General features: G+C 43.5%; 1 protein-coding gene across 2 annotated transcripts in view; it reads left to right on the top strand.

Moving 5' to 3' along the window:
* The window catches only part of ARB2A (ARB2 cotranscriptional regulator A), a 1,549,567-nt gene that overhangs the window by 99,664 nt on the left and 1,429,907 nt on the right, over positions 1-19,996 (top strand). For both annotated transcript variants that reach the window (XM_086960917.1, XM_086960918.1), the window contains exon 3: positions 5,706-5,829. In XM_086960917.1, coding sequence (XP_086817043.1) covers positions 5,724-5,829 — 106 coding nt within the window. In that variant the 5' untranslated portion in view covers positions 5,706-5,723. The remainder of the gene's footprint in view (positions 1-5,705; positions 5,830-19,996) is intronic.

Raw genomic sequence — 19,996 nt, 5'->3', positions numbered from 1 at the left:
ATTTACAAATACTAGCATCTTCTTACTAAACGATGGGTCAATAAATGGCACCTAAAATTGCACAGTTTATTAACTGTTTTTCTTCTCCTTGCAGAGAGCATTCTAGGAGCATTATACGTAGACTCAAAATCTTAAATTCTGCAAATGTGTTTGCACATTTTTATGCTGGACCCCACACTGTAGTGCAATCAGAGCTCCTAGCATTTTCTTAGAGCTCTCACCTGATTAATAAAGACTTTCCATTAATGAACCATAAATATAACTTTGAACAGCACAAACATCTGGGTGAAAATATTATCTTAACTGCAGACAATGCTCTTTAATAGATCCATAATGTTGTACTGTAAAACGGGAGCCAAAGTGTTGCAGAGATTAGGCCTACTTGTCCAAATAAAAAAATAAACAATAAAACTTGATATCCTTGATCCCCCAAATAATATGCCCTTTGCTGCGGGCAGTAGGAATTCACAGGTCTGCCCAAATACTAACACATGATTGGCAAATATTCATGGAAACTGTTTCCATTTCTAGGATCTGGACCACTGAACTTCAGTTTATACATTTTCATACAGCAATATGCTTCCTAGCTTCCTCGCCTTCACTTAAACTCTGTGTTCAGGAAAACTACCATGTCTTGTGGTGATTCAAGAAAAGTGATAACATTTTAGATTTCAACGTTAAACCTGTGTCGAAATTCACATTAATGCTGGTATTGCCGAGCACCACACTGGACCGTCCTTTCAAACCTACTATTCTAGATGTTTTTCAGAAAGTTGTACATTGACTACAGGTTGACGTTTATTGAATACAAATCTACAACAAGGACATTTGTCACAACTATCCAGTGATACAACTATTAGATTGCCCTTGTCCCAAGGTTCCAAAAGCAAAAATCTGATGCTTCTAAAAATATGGTGAAGCTGGGCCTAACAACAGCAGATCATCATTTGAAAACACGTTGGTTCTTGATCCAGAGCTTTTGCTCTTGGTCTGTGCAGTATGGGGACCGTTAACTTTATCACTAAATACTCTGTATTAAGGATTCCTGCCAGCCTAATTGTGCCTAGCCTTAGAAAAGAAGTCAGTGCCACACTTTAATTAAGCAACACATTTGGCTTGGTCTGCAGTATTGAGAACATCTTGCCTGGGTGTTTCTCGCATCTAGTCATAGACACACATGTGATATGCAGATTATTAAATGGAAGAAAATCTCTGCTAATGTTTGGCTAGTATCAAAAAATATGTTCAGGTTTTGCGTGATGGAAATTATACATATACTAGTAACGTGTGTCAAACTTTTATATCTATGTCAGGACCCAGGCCATTATAAACATTTATTTGAACATTATAAAACTACATTTCCCATGCAACATTGGGAAAGAAACAGAAGAAATAGTCCATCCAGTCGGGAGGGTCATCATATTCTTGAAGAACCTCCTGCAAATGCTCTATCCCCTTCTTTCTTCGCTGTTCCAGCAGACTCCGCAAAGTGCCTTTATTCGCTCCATTGTGTTTTTGCTTTTCTGACATTGTTAAACGTTGATAAATATGCAAGTATATTGCAAATTGTGTTGCTTATTGTGGGGTATTCACTAATCGTTTATTTTTGACACTGTTAATTTCGCACAGCGCCCGACTGAACTTTCTCCCTCCTACGTGGCCACTCCTCTGTCTTTTACACTGTTTGCGTGGTGCAGTCAGCCGACTGATAGAGGGCCCGCGCACCCTTAATTTCGCACTCAGCTTGCTTTATCGCCTGTCGTGTCATTTTCAACTGCTTCTTTTAAAATGTGGTGAAACGCTACTAGGTGCTTGGCATATGGGGGCTGTGTAGGCTTTTTTACTTTCTCTTCAGCCACATGTGATCACTGCATACTGTTTTAGGCTCTCCAGAGCACCCGCTTTGAGACTGAACACTGTGAGGGTAAGGCTTGAGTGTTGGGACATGTTGCTAGCGGCTAAAGTTTACTAATCCGGTGCATGCGGAGGTAGTATTGTCCGACAGGCCTTCTCAGTCGACCACTGGCAATGCCCAGCCCTTATTATCCTCTGTCACAGGATTGTTCCCAATCTCCTTGACAAGATGTTTGACTCTGAGGAGTACATGGAGAAAGAGGAGGTTGCTTACCTCCCAATAGATGATTACTTTTGTCTGGTTATGGATGTAACCATTTTCAAAGCTATCTCTCAAGTTGTGGCACCCTTGGAGTAGCAAGGGAAGACTCAACAGGGTTCCAGACCCCCTACCTCCAGGGCAGCCCTTGGCACCATTGTCAAACACAAATGCAACGTGCAGACGACCCCAGGATTGATCTGGTTGATTGATTGATTGATTGATCTTGGAATCACAACAACACCCTCACGCTGGCCCTCAGAGCCTAGGTACCTCAGAAGGACCTCCCCCTTCTCCTGATCACTTGAATGAAGACGATTCCCCTTATAACTCGGATGGGTAGGGCATACGAGACTGGCACTGGAGCCGGTCTGGCAACTTTGGGGAAAATGTTGACCCTAGATTCCTTCCCAGGCCCCTGATTCTGATGTGTTGGTTCCTGATGAGTCCCTGTAACCGCAATCTGCGGAAGGGTCCTCAGCGCCATAGGTGGCGTCCAATGTATCATCCTGTTTAAGGAAGCCGCTTGATAAAAAGGGTACACAGCTTTCTCCGGGTGGAGTATCTGCACCCTTCTCCGGAAGGTAAGGTCTCTCTAACTACAGAAAAAATTGCTACCTTTTTAGGTAAATGTGTGAAGGATCCTTAAAAGGGGATAGACTGCTCCTAGGGATCTTAACAGAATAAGTTATTGGATGTGGCTAGTCCTGGCTCCAATATCCTGGAAATGGCAGAAGACCCCAAAAGGTCAGGGACCCTGTTTTCGCCAGAAGCATCTAATTGGGCACCGAGATCAATCATTTTCCTAGGGAACGCCAACTGCGCGCTCTCTGCAAAGAGGCGCAGTCGTACATCCCTGTTAATCAAGATTGATCCGAAGCTGGGAGAGTTATTGTGTTGCAAGGTGACCCCGTTGCGCAGGGGAATCTCTTTGGGGATCCCTTTAACCGCAAATTGGGGGAATTCATCAATACTTTTAACTCCCTTGGATAAAAGCGCAATCCTCTGTCAAGCAGATTTTTATCCCCTGTGTTTTTGTCAGTTCCGATCGTGGTCCTGTTCGCCTGCCTGCCGACTGTATCGTCAACTGAACTGATATTGCAGCTGGTTCCCGGAACATTAAGCAGTGGCAGCCAAGGCCTTCCACCAAGATTGGAGCAAGAATACTGGGTATGCGTTCCCTCGTTTCTCCATGATAATGAGGCTATCGAAGCAGATTTGGAGAAAGCAGTTGGATCAGGTATTTATCACACCTATTTAGAGATCTCAAGTTTGGTTTCCAATTCTGATGGAACTTTCTTGGGATTTTCCAATCCCTCTATACCTATTTCTGGATCTCCTCCGGGTTCCTCACGGGAATCCTCATCACCTTGTCCTAATGGGCTCCCTTTGTCTCATGGATTTCACGGGAAGCTGCCTTCTTACTCGCCAAATCCTATAAAACTTTACCGCTCTGCCTGGTCCCGATGGTTTGGTTGGTGACTTCAAAGGAAAGTGGATCCCGTGGGGTCAGATGTTCCACATCCTGAATTTTCTTGCCTCCTTGGCCTCGAAGGGTCAGGTCCATCAATACCTTTAGATCATCCATTTCTGCAGGTCATTCACCAGTAGAGGTACGGCCTGTAGGTGAACACCTTTTAGTTTGCAAACTCCTAATAGGCATTAAGCTATCCTTTCCTCCTGAACTCAGGTATTCAACATTATGGGATGTTAGCAAGGTCTTGCGCCTTTATAAGTCATGGCCCTGAAACAAATATTTATCAAGAAAGCAGATGTCAGCAAAGGTGGCTACATTATTGTTTCTGTTGTCCTGGCACAGAGTCTTGGATGTGCCAGCACTGGATTTAGCAGGTAGAGTTTTTACTCCCGAAGGAATAACTTTTTTATTTCCAGGAGAATGAAGGGCAATTAAAAAAATGTGTTTCATATTTTCCAAAATTGTGTGTGGTATGGGTGATTAAAGCCCATGAATCTATGACGGTGGACATTTGTCCTCAAGGTGAACAGCAATTGCTTATTGCCATTACGAAACCGCACAGAGCGGTTTCCTCCCCTACTATTGCCAGGTCGGTCCTCTGGCATTGATAACTCCAAGTTTGGAGCTAATTCTGCTTAGGGTGCTATGGCTTCCAAAGCCTTTTCTTTGGCCAGGCTCATCTTTAGGCTGCCCAGAAGAACTCATGTCACTCCCTTGCTGAGCAAACTGCACTGGCTGCCCATTAAGCAAAGAGCGAAGTTTATGGGGTTGTGCATCACCCACAAAGCTCTACAAGGACACGGCCCAGAGTACATAAAAGAACGCCTACTCAAATGTGTGCCAGGGCGCGTGCTGCGCTCAGCAGAAGCCGCCTGGCTGATCTGCCCACGTTTTAACACCATATGCAAAGGAGGGAGAGCGTTTTCGGTCCTGCTGCCACAACTGTGGAATCAGCTACCTGTTAATCTCCGGAATGAACCTAGACTTCTCCCCTTCTGGAAACAACTAAAAACTTTCCTCTTTAGGGAAGCATTAGATATGGTTTAAAGTCCTTTCAGTAACTGGAGACTACTCCTTTTTCTTTTTTGACTGTGTTTTCTCTTCTTTCAAAAAGCGCTACGAGACCTGGCGGTGTGCATGCACTATATAGGAGTAAATTAATTAACCCCTTCCATGCTGATGACGAACCCCAGCCGTCATGTACTACGGTGCTCGTGTGCTGATGACGGCTGGGGTTCGTCACGGCCCGCCCCTGTTTGTGTTGTTTACAGCACACCAGGGGATCGCGGCCGCATGGAAGGGGTTTACATAACATTTAAAGCAGCAGCTTGGTCCTTGGATTCTACCTTTAAGAGACTTTACTTCAAACTGGTACCAAACCTGGCATGTTTAGTGGTCGAAAAGCTTTGAACCAGCCTAATCCACGCCTCCGGGTCCAGACATAGAATGAAAATTTTCCTAGCTATTGTAATGGAAAGTTTTGATTATATTAAGTACATGGAGGCAAGGATTAGCCCACCTGCTGTGATATGTTCATATTACTCCCACCTTTTGAAATAATTAATTGATCACTGAGTATTCAAACATGCTCATATGTTACAGGTAGACTTAACTATTTCAGCTTGATCTGTTCTAATGCTGGTTTAAAATTGACAATCTACAATTTTTGTTGTCCCTTCCGTAACAAAGTAATTACAAACAAAGTAACAAAGTAATTACATAAGTGTAACTTTCTTTCAGGGGCAGATTCTTCCAAGCAGGAATAAAGTTAGATCTTCTGGGCTGTGTTTGCAGGAAGAAAGAGGCGCATTTTTCAAGGATATGCTCCCCCCTAATTGGATTGATTATTTCTTCTGATTCTTTCCCAATGTTTCATGGGAAATGTAGTTTTGTAATGTTTGAATAAATGTTTAAAATGGCTGCTGGTGCTAAATAAAGAAGAAAGAACAGCCTAATCCTCGTCTCCGTATTCTTAATAGAATTGAAACTTTCCGTTACAGTAGCTAGGAAATTTTTTCGTTCTTCACTAAAATTACTTGTACTGAAATACTGTAAAACTAAATTAAAAAATGAAAATATTGTATTATACTAAACTACTTGGGTTTTTGGCTGTAGGCAATCCTGGGAAGATTGATGTCCATCTCCTTTTTCACTGCTATTGTTTTGACGCGTTGGGTAAATATGGCACAACCAGAGCCAGTTGGTCCGGAAGAAAAAGAGAAGACCACTGCTCTTAAAGGTAGTAGTATGATGTTTTATTTGGATATCTTTTGTCTAACGATGTTGAAATGTAAAAAATTATTTTTTTACATTTGTAAAGATTACTTTTACCTCTTAATATTTTTATGTCCACACTTTTTCTACTTGTTGATAATTGTTTTCAGCTGTTTCAAAAATAGCATTATAAAATAGACACCGTAACAAGTTTGAGAGCAGGATGAGTAGAGACTCCAACATAATCCACTGTGGTGTGAAAGCAATATTATGCAGCAGCATACCAGTCCATAAGGTGGTCATACGTTGTCAGACTCATATTTATTATGTTATATATTAAAAAAAGAAAAAACAGATTAGTTTTGTACAAACTACTCTCCATGGAAGAAAAACAAAAGTTTTTCTTATGAAACCATCACCCACCAGGGATTACCCCTTGGTGGCATGCTTCATCATCTGGTCCATTCCGTTTCATTGTGGAACAAGGCGTGCAGCGACCTACAATTTACTCTGGAGCACTTTCTTTTGGTAAAATGCGATGAAAAAGTGATTGTTTTAGGAAGGAAAGGAGAGTTGAGGGTTGATGGTGCGTGTCTAAAAATACCTGGCTAGTAGGTATTCCTTAATTTATTACATCCAATAGTCTGTATGGTTAAAAAAGATAGGGTTTTCTATTTTAGGATACGAGATTGCTAATGAATCTATTCTCCTAAATGGTCAACATATTTCGAGCTGTGCCCCTAATTGGCTCTTCTTCAGGACCGTGAGAAAAATAGTTCCCTGATGCCACTCCTGTCCGTTCACACTAGGCACATACTATTTGCATGCAAAGAAAAATGAAAAAGTATATACAGTTACCACCCTTTAGGTGTAATTGTTTTATAATATAAATTATTCAGCAATTATGCATCATGGGTCCTCTGGGGGTAGAGGGTGGCCTGAAGTCACACTCTCATCAAGGCAGATCCTATTCCGTTCCACCTACACGGTACAGACCTCCGGGCCTATTTAAGCATCTAGTTGATAAAGTATGTGATTATAGTATTACAGTATAAATCAGGGTAGCTAATGGTTCTGATTGATAACACAGATGTAATGGCTGAAAATGCTTTATCCATCTGAACCATTTTGACTGCTGAACTGGAAAAGAGGAAATAGTCACGCTGATCACACTGCATGATGTCCTAGATTAGTAAAAATATTTAATAATAATCAGTAAGCAATAACGCTTTTCTTCCGACTCTCCTGATTTCTGTTTGGTTCCAGCAAGCACTTCAAAGCAAATCAGATTGCCACAAGATGTCCATATATAAATGCTTGCTCAGTGGTGTGCATGACTGTTATGTTTAGAGGTTAAAGCCAACTCCTCCTACTATTACACCCAAATGTATTAATTTTTACCAATTTCATGCACAAGAAGTCCATATCTTCCTATAAAGGCAAACAATGGGGCTAGTCTCTTCCGACCAAAAAGGCAAATGTGTTTATTATTGGTACTGTTAAAAACAAAAGGTGCAAAGCAGAAGATCCAATCCAGCCTTCATCTAAACACTGCAAAACAAGTGGCTCTCGTACCAAAATTAGATTTTGGTTCTTTATTAGATGTCTCCCCACCTCACTCCATCAAAGAGACTATTCATAATTGATTTGCAGTACTTTTCCTTTCTAGTCACTAAGAAACACTGCAGGTACCTATGATTCCATGCATACAAGGGCCATTGTCAAAACAATTTTCTAACATTTCGTCTGAAGTCTTCATTACGCGCCGCTTTCAAAATCATACCTGTTCAGGCAGCACATATAATAGCCAGTAGGTCTTGCATCGGGGCATAGTTTTAGCTACTCTTCACAGCATCCCGGATGCTATGCTGCATGGCCAATTAATAAGGGGGAAAAGTGTCTGGTAGTGTCATTTTATACTGCACGCACCAAGCATGTATACTACTACAAAATAACAAGAACCGTTTATTTCTTTTTGTTTACTGCTCCGGGTTAGATTGGAAAACAACAAAAAGAAAAGAGTAACTCGAGTGGGCGGAGGAAAGAATTCAAGTGGGGGAAAGCTAATTACAAGCAATATGGGGGTGCCATGGGGAAAAGCAATATGGGGGACGCGGCGAGGAAAACTAACTGAGATGAAGAACATTGCCCATAGGTGGAACCGAACTAACAGAAAATAATATGGAGTTAAAGCGAATGGGAGAGCCCTTCAAAGGATGAAGCTGTATGTAAGAGCGGTCCGAAGGACAAAGTTGTGGTAAATGAAATTTTTATAATGTTCTGAAAAGAAATGTTCTAGGAGAAAGGGGGAAACACATGCACTCCCATTGAGTGCTTTTAGAAAAAGGAAAGTTCGCAAAAAGCAGACACTTGTGGAAGTGTAAGTATGGAGCCAATCAGAGAGATGTTAAACGGGCTATGCTCAATTGGCTGGGCAAAGACTAGATGTAAAAGCTACTAGAACTATTGAATAGAAAGCAAGAACATAAGTATGACAAAAAATTAGCCAATGAAAAGCTGAGGTTGTAGTTGCTTTCCAGGTCAGCTGTTAGCATGTCCCCAATAGGTCCTTTGCTACCAGACAGCTGCACTCTCTGGCAGACTTTGACCTAAGGGGGTATTAATCTAACCATTCCTTAACAGTTGTCTACTAATGGAATCTTCTTTTCAAAGACGGAGAAAGATTTTCAAACAGCCATTCACTTGCAAGATCTGGGGCTCCAGTTCAACTGTCCTAAGTCTACCTTGGTTCCTTTGCAAACCATCAAATACATAGAAGCTATTCTGGACACTCAAAAGTCCACTTTTGGAGGAGAGAGATTGTTTTAAACCAACTAAAATGTCAGTTTTTCAGACCACACACCTTCCTTTAGCTAGCTAGATTTCCTTGCTGCTGGTTCCTTGGCAGCATGCATATTCATTTGTCAGAATACTCTGTCTAATCAGGAGACCTTTGCAGTAGTGTATTGGATGGCTTGTGCAGTTAGTTCTCAGAAAACTGCAGCTTGTGGTCATTTCTGTTTTGGTGTCACATGAAGAACCTCGTGAAGAGGGCCCAGTTTCATCATGAACAACTTTATAAACACTTAAGGTAGACACGTTTTGAATTCACATAGGACAGCTCTGATTGATAGAGATTTTGTACCACCTTAGTGTATGGGAACTCCGCATTGAATTTGTCCTTACAGTTGATCAGGACAGGCATCATCCTGATTCAGCCAGCCAGCAAAACAGTGTACTATCTGAACAAGCCTGTGGGATGAGGTTGAGAACCATGTTCCGAAAAAACAAAAAAACATTTGGTGCTAGCTTATAGCGCAAAGCCTCCTAATCCGTTTAGCCTCTTACCAAGAATGGAGAACTTTGAGATAGACATCCTTCATCAAGCCATTATTGGGTTCCAGATGATTAGGTTCTGCACAACTTACTTCACGCTTGGGTCTCTCAATAAATAGTTTCCTGCCCCAAACAACATCAAATGGCAATAACTTGCGATGGGGGTACCACAGACGTATGGCGAAGAGCAGTGCCCTTTCAGTAACCTGCTGTGCTCGTTTTTGAGAGCATCGAAAGCCACTAGTCGCCTGACTGATGACCTTTTGCGCTAGCACCCCCACCTGTTTCTGCCAATCAGTACTTGCAAAGTGGTAAACTCGAAAATGGTTCACCGTCCTTAAAAAGTTCTGTGAAGTACTTTCCGCCTGCTTCTTTCTCTTTGCCAGAATAGTTCTTGCCTCCTTACCATTGTAAAACTTTAGTTCAGATTACTGTGGTATCATGACTTGCAGCTGTAACTCTTTGATATCCTCACTTCCTAAACACCTACTTCAGTGTCTTAACAATACCCAGAATGATGCAGTGGGACTCATCCGAAGTCTGTCTCATGTGGCATTTCATGTTCACTCACTACATGGGCTCCCTTAGCTAAAACCGCTCTCTGTATAAGCCTCTCTTTTTGTCATGTGATTGTTGAGTCTCTAGCTTTGTAAAACACACTCCTAGTTGAGTACTCAAATTACTATAATTTATTCGCTTAGTGTTTTTTCATCATCAGAGCACGATTAGGAGATTGTGCTTTCTCTGTACTTTCAGCTAAAGCCTATAATTCTCTCCCTTTGCCCTTTTGTTCTATGAACAGCCATCTTCTATTTCGAAAGACTCTTGAATAACCTGGTTCTTCACTATATTTGCTAATAAGATTTGCTTGTCTTACACTGTGTGTTGAGTCGTCTGAAGCTCTGCCCCAGGCTAACGGTGATCATGATCAGCATTAGCTGCTGAAAGTGGTTTCTTTCCTCTCACACCACTGATCCTAACATTTTAATTAAACATATGCACCCCATGTCCAGGATGGTACTGATAGAGCCAGAGTGGCCTACACAAATGATACTTTCCCTTTGGTCTTCATGCGTTATTAGACTACCTGGGAAGCTGCTAATCAGACCAGATCTCTCCATATACTGTGGTTAGATTCACAAACCCCTCCTAAAGTCCTTGTGGCTTTTATCCTGGCTCCTGAATGCCTCCAGTGTGAACATAAACTTCTCACAAGAGTGTTCCTCCAAAGCTTCGTACATCTAATGAAAGCGGGTTCGCCTTTAGTGCCTACTACAGAAGGTCCCCCGTTTCTCCTATTATAAAAAGGCATTATATAGGGCAGGGGTCTCCAAACCGGTCCTGGAGGGCCAGATCCATGTCAGATTTTTGGGATATCCCCATTGAGATACATGTAGTAATTTAAAAAATCTGGCATGGATCCGGCCCTCCAGGACCGGTTTGGAGACCCCTGATATAGGGCTTGCAGTACACTTACGTTTAGGTAAATCTCAGAGTAGTTTCTGCTTACAGAAAGACATGGCTTCCTTTCTCTCAACGTTTTGTGTGAATAAAAACTTCTTGAAGGGCATTAAAAAGGAGTTGTGCATCCGTTCCTTTAGTGGTAGCTCCATGTGTTGTAGCAAAATCAGTGATGCCTTCTTTCAAACCTACATAAGTCCTTTCTAAACATTTTTCATAGAAAGCCACTTTTTAATCCTTATAACTTTTAGGGAAATCCTGGGCCGGTTGCATAAGCTAAGGCTCTGGCTTAGTTTGTCATGGTTTGACTTTCCCACCCATGAGTACCTAAACTTGGTTGTCCAGTATTGGGGTATCTTTCATACATTCACATACCGGAATCATTCCCAGTCGCCGAGGCGGGAGTTCCACAGTAAATAAAAACGCAGTGCCAAAGGTAAATAATAGTAGTAGGCCCCAAAGAAAAGGCCTGAGGCCTAGCTCTTAGTAGCCTATCTACATCATTATGCTAAAAGAACCAAAAATTGGTCCCAACCAATCAGATATCAGCACCCTCTAGAACACTCTCAGCAGAGCCAGTTCTCCTCAGATTGTTACCGCACGTCGCGTGGAAGGTAGTCTCCCTGAGTGACACTCAGTTTTTTCTTCATAATGTCTGACAAGAAAGCCTTTTTCAAGCTCTGCAGAACCTGCGACAAGAAGAGAGTCCATGTTGATGACCAACATAAGTACCGCATCTACTGCCTCTATCCTAAACATGAGGAAAAAGATTGCAAAATTTGCCGTACCTTCCCTCCTAAAACTCTCCGGGATAGGGAGGCAAGACTCCTGTTGTGGCTTTAATCTTCTTTGGCTGAAGATGATGATAGAGCCTCAACTTCCAGCAAGAGAGCTAGATCACAGGACAGTTCTTCAAGTGAGGGGCGAAAACACCCCAAATCCTCCCACTCTTCTTCTGGCCCTTCTCAGAGGTCTCCCTTAACCGCCTCTGGGCCTACACAGTCTCCACAGACTTCAGCTCTCAAGGACTCTAGGAAACCATCTACTAAAACAGTGAGGAAAAGCCTTTCAAAAGCTCTGGCTTTCCCTCCTTTATCGACGATTTCTGTCACTTCTTCTGCTCCTTCGTCGACGGAGACTATCTCAACTACGTCTATCACATTTCCTATACTGTCGACAAGGATTACTATATTGTCGAAAAAGACCGTCGTCAAAGAATCATCGACGAAAGCCTCATCTGCGAAGAAGCACACATCGACGAAGGTACCGTCGACGAAGCCTCCACCATTGACCAGAGATGTATCGTCGACGAAGACGCAGGTATCTACTACACCGTCGACTGCCCCGTCGACGAAGATCCCAAGTCCGTCGACATCAAGCCCGTCGACGATTGTCCCGTCGATGATGAACCCATCGACGTCGAGCCCGTTGACGATGAACCCGCCGCCGACTATCCAGCGACGACAATAGCAAAGAGCCCGTCGACGACAAGTCCGTCGACAGAGAGCCCGTCGACGACCATACCATCAACAGTGGTTTTACCTGTTTCAACTAAGGCTTTGTTTGTGCTTCCAACTTGTTCAACCCCTGTTCCATCTAGAAGCTTTCTACTTAAAATTTTCAGAGACATGAGTGTTCCAATATTTCACCTCTTACTCCGTCGCATCTCCTGGAAACATATGCGCAAGAGGAGGATGATGACTATGACGACGAGGACGAAGAAGGACCATTTGGGATAGCTCATCATCCTTCTGAGCTGCATTTCAAATGTCGAGATGATGATGAGGAAGATGAGTATTACAACGAGCAATATTATCAAGAGGACATTGTCGTCCCGCATCATACAGTAACCATAGGCAACCTCGCCAGTCTGAGACCAGCCATCTGCCTTCAAATCTTATTCAAGACTTGCAAGCCATGCTCGCAGATTATAGACAGCGGTTTCCCCTGCAGCAGGTTATTCCACCACCTCTATCGGTTCCGGATCCTTTACCTCCACCTGAGGCTCCGGTCCCAATGCCTCCAACTACAGAACCTCCTCAAGAACAACCCCCACAGCCTCATCAGGGTCAGAACACATGAATTGCCAGAGAACCCTCATGTTGATCCATGGGATTCGTACATTATCCCTATGCCTTCACCACTGACTCCTCTGCCATCTGATTCGCCACCAGAGGACATAGAGGGCTTTCACAATCTCATGCAGCGGGCTGCTGCTAGCTTTCAGCTTCCATTCACTGTGGAACAAACAGAATGTTTCCTTCAGGATTTTAAAGAGGAATCCAGAAAAATGACCAGGGCCGTCCCTATAATTGATTATATATGGAACGAAGGTATCAAGATCATAAACTCCTGCATCCGTGCCTGCAGTGCTTCCACTGATAGATAAGAAATATCGTGCTCCAGCCAATAGTCCATCCTGTCTCATTGGACACCCGTGGCCAGATTCTGTCATCTCCCAGGCTGCCCAACAAAGATCTAAGAACCCGGCAACACCCATTACTACACCGCTGAACAAGGAGGGTCGTCCTCTTGATTTGATTGGAAAGACATTTTTAACTATGGCAGCTGCTTCCATCAGGGCAGCTAACTCGCTAGCAATCATAGGGCGTTATGACCGCCAAATGTGGTCAGATATGGCTGGGCTGATTGACCTTATTCCTGAGGACAGAAGGTAGGAAGCACGGGCGATCTTATTAGAGGTTGAGCGTGCGGCATCTGAAACAATAGATTGCGCATTGGACATTGTTAATACAAATTTCAGACAACTAGCTGGGGCGGCAGTACTCAGACGCCAGGGTTGGCTTAAAGCCACCACTTTCAGACCGAAAGTCCAGAAAAAAATATTGGACATGGCCTACGATGGCGAATCGTTGTTCGGCAAACACATCGATGAAGCCCTCCAGGCAATAAAAACCGATACGGACACGGCAAGATCCTTGGGTTCGTTGCAGTACAAACGTGAAACATTCAGAGGTGCTAGGGGGCGTGGGTTTTCCTCTAGAGCAGAGGTCTTCAATCTGTGGGGCGCGACCCCCAGGGGGGTCGTGAAGTCCTTGCAAGGGGGTCGCAGATTCTGTCAGAGTGCAGTTCCTGGCTTGGGCTAATTGAGGGTGCTCACGGCGGAGGCCTAATTCACACCGAGGTGTGAAAACATCAAAGCCTCATTAACAAGTAAAAGGTCTTTTAAAGACCTGTCAAGTACTGGGTGTGGCTGTGTGTGTGTGTGTGTGTGTCCCTGAAGCCATTTCGAGCTGGGGGAGGAGTAGAAGTGGAAAGGGGGGGCTGAGGGAGCAGGCTGTAGTGTAGCCCTTTGAGGTCAATGGATATTGCGTGTCTGGAGCGGTGGGTCCCGTGACACGTCCCCCGCCCCCAGCAGGGAGGCACAGAGATGCCCTCCCATGATCGGAAAAGAAGGAAGACGCAGAGAGATACAACTCCCCCCCCAATGAGAGAGGCACAGAAAAGGTGTGTGGATGAATCATGGGTGGATGGATGGATGTAAGGACGAAGGATGGATGTGTGAAAAGGTGGGTGGATGAATGATGAATGGATGGATGAAAGGGTGGATGGCTGGATGAAAGGGTAGATGGATGAAGGATGTATCGATGGATAAAAGGTTGCATGGATGAATGATGGATGGATGTGTGAAACGATGGATGGATGAATGATGGGTGAATGGATGGATGAAGGATGGATGTATGGATGGAAGGATGAAAGGGTGGATGGGTGAAGGATAGATGGATGAAGGATAGATGTATGGATGTAAGGATGAAAGGGTGGACGGATGAAGGATAAATAGATGGATGAAAGGGTGGATGAAAGGGTGGATGGGTGGATGAAAGGGTGGATGGATGGAGGGATGAAAGGGTGGACTGATGAAGGATGGATGGATGGATGGAAGGGTGGATGGATGTATGGATGGAAAAAAGGTTGCATGGATGAATGATGGATGTGTGAAAAGGTGGATGGATGAATGATGGGTGGATAGATGGAAGGGTGGATGGGTAAAGGATGGATGTATGGATGGAAGGATGAAAGGGTGGATGGATGAATGATGGATATATGGATGTAAGGATGAAAGGGTGGATGGGTGAAAGATAGATGGATGAAGGATAGATGTATGGATGTAAGGATGAAAGGGTGGACGGATGAAGGATGGATGGATGGATGAAAGTGTGGATGGATGGAAGGATGAAAGGGTGGACAGATGAAGGATGGATGGATGGATAAAAGGTTGCTTGGATGAATGATGCATGGATGGATGTGTGAAAAGGTGGGTGGATGAATGATGGGTGGATGGATGGAAGGGTGGATGGGTAAAGGATGGATGTATGGATGGAAAGATGAAAGGGTGGATGGATGAAGAATGGATGGATGGATGGAAGGATATATGGATGTAAGGATGAAAGGGTGGATGGGTGAAAGATAGATGGATGAAGGATAGATGTATGGATGTAAGGATGAAAGGGTGGACGGATGAAGGATGGATGGATGGATGCAAGTGTGGATGGATGGAAGGATGAAAGGGTGGACAGATGAAGGATGGATGGATGGATAAAAGGTTGCTTGGATGAATGATGCATGGATGGATGTGTGAAAAGGTGGGTGGATGAATGATGGGTGGATGGATGGAAGGGTGGATGGGTAAAGGATGGATGTATGGATGGAAAGATGAAAGGGTGGATGGATGAAGAATGGATGGATGGATGGAAGGATGAAAGGATGGATGGATGTGTGAAAGTGTGGGTGGATGAATGATGGATGGAATTGATGAGGTCTAACAGGCGGATGTATTGTGGTCAAAAGATGATGATGAGGAGTACCAGTTTCTAGAAACTTTTTTGGAAGGGGGTCCTTACCCCTAAAAAGGTTTTACAAGGGGGCCTTGGCATTAAAAAGTTTGAAGAACTCTGCTCTAGAGGAAGATACCAAACCCAGCAGAATCGACAATACCAGCCCCAATATAGACAGAATTACCAATGTTCATACCGCCAATCCAATACGGCTGGTTGCTCTCGCCAGGGAGGTCGGAAACTGTCCCAAAATCAAGGGGGAGACACTAACAGAAAACAGTGATCACCGCAGGGCGCCAATCACACCTCTTCCCCTTCTCGTGGGCGTGAACATTTCAATATTTGTGGAAAAGTGGGGAGTAATTACCTCAGATCAATGGGTTTTAGACCTAGTGAAAAATGGGCATACCCTAGAATTTGTCACCAAGCCACTTACCACTCCCCCCCCAGGGGACCTCCTCCCCCTTGTCTTCACTTATTGTTCAAAGAAGCTTTTACAATGCTCCTGAAGAATGCTATAGAGAAGGATTTAGGCCCAGATCTCTGTACTGGGGTGAATGTATGACATTGTTCTGCATTCTGTCCATCAACTGTGGTTTTTGCATAGAGAAGGTCCCAGCACATCAGAAACGGACAGGTTTCTATTCTCGTTTTTTTTTATTAAAAAGAAATCAGGGGAATGGCGACCGATCCTAGACCTTCGCAACCTGAACAGATTCCTCAAAAAACAAGGATTTCGCATGGTCACCCTTTCAGAAATTCTAGGTTGTCTAAACGAGGGAGATTTTATGGCTTCTCTGGACATGGAAGACGCTTAATTCCACATCCCAATCCATCCCAAACATCGCAAATATCTCCGCTTCACTGTGGCTGGCGACCATTATCAGTTCAATGTGCTCCAGTTTGGACTAAAGTCAGCTCAAAGGATCTTCACCAAGTGCCTAGCTCCTGTAGCAGCAGCATTAAGATCCCGGGGAATCAAATTATTCGCGTATTTGGACAATTGGTTAATCAAAGGTCCTTCGGAGCAAGCAGTCCGGACTGCCACTGCAACGTCTCTTCACCTCTTCAACACTCTGGGACTAACTGTGAACAAAAGCAAATCCCAGTTACGTCCGATGCAAGTCCTTCCGTATTTTGGAGCTCTTCTGGACATGGTCCAGTGCAAGGCATTCTTATCTCACGAACGACAACTTGGTCTCCAGAAGCTAGCAATTCTGATTTCAAGAAGAACGTCAGTTTCTGTTCGCATGTTCACTTCACTCCTGGGGATGTGCTCTTCGGCCATAAATCTCATCTGGCACGACACAGAATGAGGCCACTACAGGAAGAACTGCACCTTCAGTGGCAACAAGCCGTGGGTTCCCTCAACGATACCATCAAGGTCACACCATGCATGGTAAACGCCCTACATTGGTGGTCACAGATAGCCAATCTAGCAGATTTTGTTCTGACAACAGATGCCTCCATGGAAGGATGGGGAGGTCATCTCCAGGATTTGCAGATACAAGGCAAGTGGTCTCAAAAGTACAGGCAACAGCCAGCGATTAGGAGAGATTTTTCTATCTCTGCAAGCTTTCCTTCCAAGGATTGCGTGTTTATCGGTCCTGGTTCGAACTGACAATACCACCAGCATGTTTTACGTGAACAAGCAGGGAGGGACAAGGTCAGCAACTTTGTCAAGACAGGCTCAAGAATTGTGGGAATGGGTTACACTCCACAACATAACCTTCAAAGCGGAGCATGTGATAGGGCTCCACAATACCCTGGCGGATACGCTCAGCAGGTCCCTATCAGACTGTCACAAGTGGGAGCTAGAGCACACTCAAGGGAACAGTGTTCCAAAGTTGGGGCAAGCCGACATTTGTTCGCAACGAAGCACAACAAAAAATGCCAATATTACGCCAGCATGTATCCTCAACAGGTATCAAGGGGGAATGCCTTGTCTATGCGATGGTCATGGATTGAATCCTTGGTATACTGCTTGCTACTCTGATTCAGGCATGTAAATCTATGAAAAATACCCCAATACTTGATAAGAAAACAAGTTACTTACCTGTAACTACAGTTATCCAGTATTGGTATCTTTCATAGATTCACATGCACCCACCCTCCTCCCCGGAGAGTCAGTCTTCTATGTCTGGAATACTTATTTTCCATTTGTGCTAACGAAAATCTGAGGAGAACTGGCTCTGTTGAGAGTGTTCTAGAGGGTGCTCATGGTTGCTGATTGGTTGCGACCAATTGTTGGTTCTTTTAGCATAATGATGTAGATAGGTTACTAAGAGCTAGGCCTCAGGCCTTTTGTTTGGGGCCTACTACTATTATTTACCTTTGGCACTGCTTTTTTATTTACTGTGGAACTTCTGCCTCTGCGACGGGGAATGATTCAGGCATGTGAATCTATGAAGGATACCAATACTGGATATCTGTAGTTACAGGTAAGTAACGTTTTTCTTCATCACTACAACGCTTCTGCTTGAAAGACCAAGTTGTTGTAGTCCCACACAACCCCTCTGAACATAATTGTGGATGTGGCGTACTTGCTTTCTAGGCTACTAAGTGTCCCTTAAAAAGGAGTCAGGGAAACTGGTAATTTAAACCCAATTTATTTCTTCGGAATATCACATACGAGTACTGCACTAAAAAAGATACTTTATATTTGAAAGTGTTTAATTCAACGATTTTCTTCTTGTTGCTTAGCACATGAGTAATAACCACACCGCAGAAAATTAATACAGCACTAATGCATGTCACTAACATTGAGAATACTACATTTTTTAACATGGTTAGAATGTCATTTACAACCTAACATCCTAAATACTTCTATGTGCTACACTATGAGAGCATGGAGTAGCTAACTCGCATTTAGAGTTTCTTTAGATTCAGGGCACTGTATACCTATTCACAGCAAGGAAGCTGTGATTATCACACTTTGCTTGGGAGAGAATGCTTTCTTGAAAAGAAAAAACATATCAACTGGACTCAGCTACTCTTGGAATTGGCTTGGTATCCACTCTCAGCATGGAAATTAATGCTGCGTCGGTGCAGCAATCTGGTAGTCTCTGGCAGGACCTTTTGTGATAATCTAGGGCGAAGACATCTCTAACTCATTTGCCACTTCACGGAGTTTTCATAGTGTTGGCCAATGATTTATTCTACATGAGGGAGTTTCCACTTAATTCCATACGTAACCGATTTGAACCAGTATAATAGTTCAAGACAAACTGGTATAAATCAGTATGGCAAAAGTACATCATTCAGACTAAATTGCTTGCATTAAACATTCACTGTTTGACCTTGAAATATGGATAACAGGGAACATGCCCCAGACTTATGTTGCCGTAGGTATTTGTCAAGATCATTGTCTGGATGATTTGATTCTTTCACAGGTTCGGATAAACATAAGGAGAGATGGTATCTAGGGCAAAGGTAGACATTCTAACTTAGTGATCTGGCACAAAATGCAGTCTGGCCTTTGGGTCTTTAAGTCAGACCATTGTTCCTAAGAATGTTCCACAAAATATAACTGCAGGGGGCTACTTTGGACTGGATGTCTTGTGGACTCTTTCCCCCTTCTTACGTTATATGGACTGAAATTTTCTCATATTAAGGCTCCAACTTCATACTTTAAGTATCGGGCTGCTGATTGCTTTGGGTAAACCCCTGTCCATAAATCCACAATCCTGGGCTTAACTGCCACCCTAGATGACCATATATGCCAGAGATTGGTACTGTGTCCCCTCTTCAATTGTGTTATGCCTTAATTCAAATCAGGATGGTCCTAGCACCACTGTGGCTTATAGACCTGAAACCGATCTCTCACTGAGTGTTTGCTTCCCTTTTACCCCCTGCAAAATATGATCTGTTTGAGTGTTTAGTTCAAAGGTATGCAGACAAACTGACCCACTGAGTGCTTGGAGTCCCTACTACCCCACTGAATCTTTAATACCCCGGCCTTTCTTCCAGCTGTGTCCTGTTCATTTTCTGGTGACCTAGCATAACTGCAGTGATTGTCCAGTTGAGTGTTTGGTGCCCAGCTAACCTGCATTTTGTACCCCATTGAATGTTGATACTCCATGACATCGTCGATCTCTCTTACTGTGCTAGCTATGCATATGATAGAACAGTTAAAATCAACCCTTTGTGAGCAAGTCCCTGCATACCCCACCTGGACTACCACCTTCCTCCTTAACTATCTCCCACAAAGGACCTAATAATGTCACAGTCACTATCAGTACTCCGTCACACAATATTTCACATATATTTAGACAATTGAAGAGCATTGAATATCCGTTTATGCTTAGCAGGGAGTACATGTAAGTTTTCCAGCTTCATTTCACTTAATTTGTTTGTAATCTTCTTAAAAGATCTCCGCTAGTATTAAACCATTTTAGTGTAATACAGAAATGTATGATCCAAAAGTACATTGTTGTGAAAGCTGAGCCAAAAGAGGTCCCAGGAAGACGCTGCGCTGCCAGGGCACAACTTTTACGCTAACCACTGAAGCAATGGGACAGCTTCTGCAATGACATCAACGTTTTGAGCTAATATTCCAAAATTTATTTTTGGTGGGAGTCCTTTTGAATACCACTGGTA

This window comes from Lissotriton vulgaris, chromosome 3_1 (genome assembly GCF_964263255.1).
Source record: "Lissotriton vulgaris chromosome 3_1, aLisVul1.2, whole genome shotgun sequence".
Lineage (NCBI taxonomy): Eukaryota > Metazoa > Chordata > Amphibia > Caudata > Salamandridae > Lissotriton > Lissotriton vulgaris.
Note: the sequence above shows the minus strand (reverse complement) of the source record. Positions and strands in the feature narration are given on the sequence as shown.